Source organism: Monopterus albus, unplaced genomic scaffold (genome assembly GCF_001952655.1).
Source record: "Monopterus albus unplaced genomic scaffold, M_albus_1.0 scaffold194.1, whole genome shotgun sequence".
NCBI classification, from domain to species: Eukaryota; Metazoa; Chordata; class Actinopteri; order Synbranchiformes; family Synbranchidae; genus Monopterus; species Monopterus albus.
In genome coordinates, this window is record NW_018128074.1 from 997,436 (window position 1) to 1,002,403 (window position 4,968).

Consider the following 4,968-nt stretch of genomic DNA (forward strand, 5'->3'; position numbering starts at 1 on the left):
CCAGTCGGCGCCAGGCTATTCAAAACAGCATCAATGAATAAGGTAACGCATGCACGCCTCTGCCAAACCACAGTTTTATTTAGAACAACATTTCAATCCTATTTCTGGATCTGCGTCATGTCAACGACAACAGCTGGTCCATTTTTAACCCAGTAATTTTTGATGTGCGGGGCATAAGGAAGGATGCACAAACTATCAAAGTCCTTTTTCACTGAAGGACACAAAACTGGCAGGAGGAGGTGAAACTACTGCCTAGCTTCATCTCATCTCCGCTGGAATTCTTTCTGCACAAAATCTCTGTTAGGGTTAATAGATGCGAGGGTCCGAGGAAGAGGAAGAACTCAGCAAAGTGAAGCAGTAAAGCTCTGCAGTGGTTCCCAGGTGGACCCTCGGCTGTCAGACATGTTAAACAGATCCACACTGACCTTATTTTCTACTTTTGCTGTCCTCCCACATCTCTTCTGATGCTCTCTGCCATCAATTTCTTACTTGTCATCTTGGGGGGAAACGGCTCCTTCCGATTTTGTTGAAAACTCACTGTTTGGTTGGCTCACTCTGAAAAGTACCACCAGAGAGCTGTACATCTGGGTCCCAGTACCGGATGATGTCAGGACTGGCGCTGACCCAAAACCTGGTGCACAGAGAGTTCCTCTGAGAGGTCGGCTGTGCGCTGTTTTCCCTTCCTGTGCCTCCTGTGACATCTTCCTGCCGGGGGGGAGCCTCAGGGAGCCATTTGAGGGGCCCCAGGCCCCAAGCATGGAGGACTTAGCACAGCGATTTCCAATTAGCCTGACAGAACAGGTGGGGGAGGAGGCAGCTCAGGCCCCCAGCATGCACCAATAACGGCCTTAAAATCCCCTTTCCATACAGCCTCCTGTGTCACTGAGGGGTCCCTGCTCTGTCATCGTGAGGATGAAGTTTGCAGTCTGATTCAAAATGATGCCAGACAGGAACCTGGGCTCAGCTGCTGTGTGACTGAGCTGCACTCTGCCTGTTAGACCGATCACTAGAGCGGCTTGTTCAGACTGAAAGAAGCCCACAGAGACCAGGCAGATTTTCATTATCAGCCTGATTTCTCAGCAGTTATAAAATATTTTCCAACTCAAGCGGTCGGAGTTGACTCTGTGCGATCGGGACCATGTTGCAAGAGAATATACTGTAATAAATACAGCAGGAAATGCTGTAGCTACTTTGACATAAAATAATTAAAACAGACTGGATAAGTCTGACTTCTTCCTACTCCATTCAAGCATGTACTAGGTATAAGCAAATTGATATTGGATTATGTGTAAAATTATGTGTGATGTCATATCAACTGTTTTTACATGCTTGAAAGAATAAATCAAATCAAATCAAAAAAATCAATAATGATCTGTTCTAATGATAGTGACAGTAAGAGGCTGTGTATCAAATTCAGGTTGAATTTTCAGCCTCTGCTGACATGTGAACTAATCCATTTATATGAAATGGACTCACAGAAAGACCACTTCTCTTTAGGATCAGCACCAGGATTGTCTTTGCAGCCATCGGGGAGGTAGAGCAGGTCGTCTCCTAACCGGAAGGTTGGTGGTTCGATCCCCAGCTTCTTCAGTCCACATGTTGAGGTGTCCTTGAGCAAGACACTGAACCCCCAGTTGCTCTTGGTGATATGAATTTGGGAGTGACAATTGGTGAATGGCCAAATAGTGTGAAAGTGCTTTGAACGTGCTGCAATGCACAGAAAAGTGCTATACAAGTATAAGACCATTTAACAGGGTTGCACTCCTGTGCTCCACCTCTGACCTCTTACCCCATCTCTCCCTGTTCACGTGCTCGCAGCAGTGATTTATCCCTCTGACACACCAACAGCTGTGTTGGGGGCTCTGAGCAGAGCGTCGGCTACTATTTGCCGTGACTAATCAACAGCAGACTTCAAAAAACACCAATCGTGAGATTTGGAAAATACACCAGGCAGTGACACCAGAAACCCTGCAGGCTTCATAAACAATGTCTTGGCAATATTACTGGAAACAATGGGTGTGTTTGTGCGTGTGACATCTTTTAACAAAGACATAAAAGGCACTTTATCCTCTAAACTGGTGATTAGGAAGATCCACGTTTACAAATGGAGCTTAAGATGAACACAATATGTTCACTGAGCTTTTTTTTGTCAAAGAAATTTTAAGCTTTTACTTGAATTGTAAATGTTTGACAGTCACTTTCCAAACGGCAGTTCAGCTGCTTTCTCAAATGTCCCCCAGCCTGAAACAAAGATGGACTCAAATTGTTAGTCCTGGAAAGATTAGCTGATTTTATTCTGTGCTTCATTCCATCACTGTGCTCTGCATGCATTTTGTTTTACACCAGTGTCCCAGTCATCACCACAAGAATCCTGAAATAAGTTTTAAAAAGGCAACATCATTTTGTTTGACAGCTTTGTTTATGCCACAGGTGTGTGTTTTACCACAAACCAGTTTTTATATGTTAGGAACCAGGAAAAAAGGAATCACTTTTATTTTGATAAAATATATTTTATTTTAAAAAAGAACAAAAACTCATAAGTTTCAAACAAATGCACTGCATCTTTGAAAGACTTATGCTTAATTTTCTCAGTCAAGTATAAATAGTCTCATCTTTGCTTCCACCATTTGATCCAGCATGTGAACATGTGTGTGTGTGTGTTTGTGTTTGTGCACCATGAAACACCAGCTCTGACTCTTCCCTGAGAAAGTCTCTGAGGATTTCAGGTTACTTATCATTCACTGGTCTTCAATCAGCGTCTCATTCGCAGTGGACCCAGCCCTCGCATTTTTAAACAGTCTTTGCCATCCTTGATCTGGAAATAAAAAGATAATGTCTCAGTCACTATACTTTTTTCTAGGTAAACAAAGACATGGTTTTTTATTTCCTACAAATCAAGAACCCACTTACAAACAAGTTCCACATGCAAGTGGATGCTCAAAATTATGTTGTGTGTCACATTGTGTTTTGCATTACAGTGAAATTCTTCTGGAAAAGGATCCAAAAAGATCTTTAACTGGAACAGAGCACATAATTATCCTTGGTCAAGAGAAGCAGCTGCAGTATGTCCCTCTTGTGGTTTAGATTTAATTTTTTTTATAAATAATTTGCAGTGTGACATAGACAGTTAAACAAGAATTGCAAATTCACCAGGACCAATGGAAGGAAGAGATTTGGAGTGAACCTAAATTTAGGATTCTACATTAAGGCTGATTATTCCACAGAACCATATATTACATTTAATTTACAGAGAAGGCAAAGGTCCCTGTGTGCTCCGTGAAGAACTGGCAGCTGTAGTAGGGAGATATAAAGGTTTTCCTGAGGAGCCGTGCTTATGCACTGTTTGTGATCTTGGGGTGGTTGAACATGAGCTTTGTGTTCCATTAACCTGTGTATAGTGAGAAAAGGAATCACCAGTTTGAAAAAATTCAGTTACAATTTGGTTATTTGAAAATATTATGTTTACTTGGCTTTTTAAGGAGGAAATTTTTTGTTTTGTGAGGTTTATTGAAAATTCCAGGCAACTAAGACAGAGAATACTGCATCCACCTGTTATTTAACTTTTTGGAAATTTGTGGTAATGTCTTATTAATTTGCTCTTGTATACTAGATGATGATTGTTGAGTGTCTTATAAGCCCATATGGGATGGACACCTTAAATAAATAAAACAGATCAAGTCAAGATCAAGTTTAAGATAAAATGTGTGAAAATGTCTGAGTGAGGAATTTACTATCAACTCCAAGACCTGCAGTGCGTAAACGCCATTTTTACGCACACACCCAAGACAAAATAGTTGAGTTACATATAAATGACCACAATAAAACGGCAGTCAGGTGCAGCTTTAGACTGAAACCTCTTCTGAAGCAAAATCAAGACCAACAGCGTGTCTGGGTTCAGAGCTGACAGAGCCTGTTTTGTGTCATCCGGTCACTGCGACATATTTTGTCCATTTAACGACCAGTTGTATTTAAGCTACACTGTAGGCCATTTGAAACCTATTCGACTATGGACGTTCAGTAAAACAGCATTTACCCCTTTTCTCTGGTTGCTCAAACAGAAGGTGCAGATGGTCCGCGGCTGCTTCGTCCCGCTTTCTTCTTGCGCATGAACCTTTCCAAGACACGGTTGATCGTCGGCGCCGCCGTCTCCAGTAAGAAGCACGTTAGCCAGGTGGGAAATGTAGCTGGATGCCAGGCGAAGAGTCTCAATCTTGGAGAGCTTTCTGTCCACTGGCTCGGTGGGTATGAGAGTCCGAAGAGCTGTGAATGCGGTGTTGACACTTTGCGTCCTGCCTCTCTCCCTGGCGTTTGCAGCGCTCCTCTGTTTCATGACCACCGCCGAGTCTCCTTCCAGTCTGCGTGAAATCCTTCTGCGTTTTTGTGAGGTGCCGCAGTAACTTTGTTCGGAGCAGCCGTCGCTTTCGCTACGGTTTTCATCATCCTCAGACGTGACAGTGAAGTCTGAATAGATCAAGTGCGTCGCCACAGGCCGCAGCATGGCAAAAGTCATCATTAAAGGATAGGCTACAACCCCCAGCTCCAAATCCTCCGTGAGATCAGTCCGAAAACAAACGCAGGAACTATCCGTACATCTCAATATGGCACAAAGGCTGCCTATAGCCACTAGTAACTAGAGGTTTTAATAAGCTGAAAGACCTTTCGTAAGTCACTTTGTGTTGGCCTGTTTAAGGACCCTGACCACCTGGTCAGCTGGACTCTTATAGCTGGGTGGGCGGAGCTGGCTGCCAGAGGCCCAGTGTTACAGGAACACAAATATTAAAACTTAAAAATCCACAATAGTTTTACACGAATATTTAAAATATAACGCGATAGTGATGCATTTATCACCGGAGACACTGTGACTACTACTTCAATACAAGTAAAAGCTTTTCAGTCAAAGTTTTACTCAGATGTGTTAGCAAGAAAATATATAAAACCTAGAGTGCTCTTTATGCACTCAAATAATGT

The 4,968-nt window shown here is 42.7% G+C and overlaps 1 protein-coding gene across 1 annotated transcript; it reads right to left on the minus strand.

The window, feature by feature from the left end:
* Positions 1-2,594: 2,594 nt before the first annotated feature.
* Positions 2,595-4,692, minus strand: tcf15 (transcription factor 15). The gene is made up of 2 exons (XM_020617806.1): positions 4,034-4,692; positions 2,595-2,815 (listed from the first exon to the last, which is right to left on the minus strand). Exons 1-2 carry the CDS (start codon positions 4,511-4,513, stop codon positions 2,753-2,755), a joined length of 543 nt encoding a protein of 180 aa, XP_020473462.1. The 5' UTR covers positions 4,514-4,692; the 3' UTR covers positions 2,595-2,752.
* Positions 4,693-4,968: the final 276 nt, after the last annotated feature.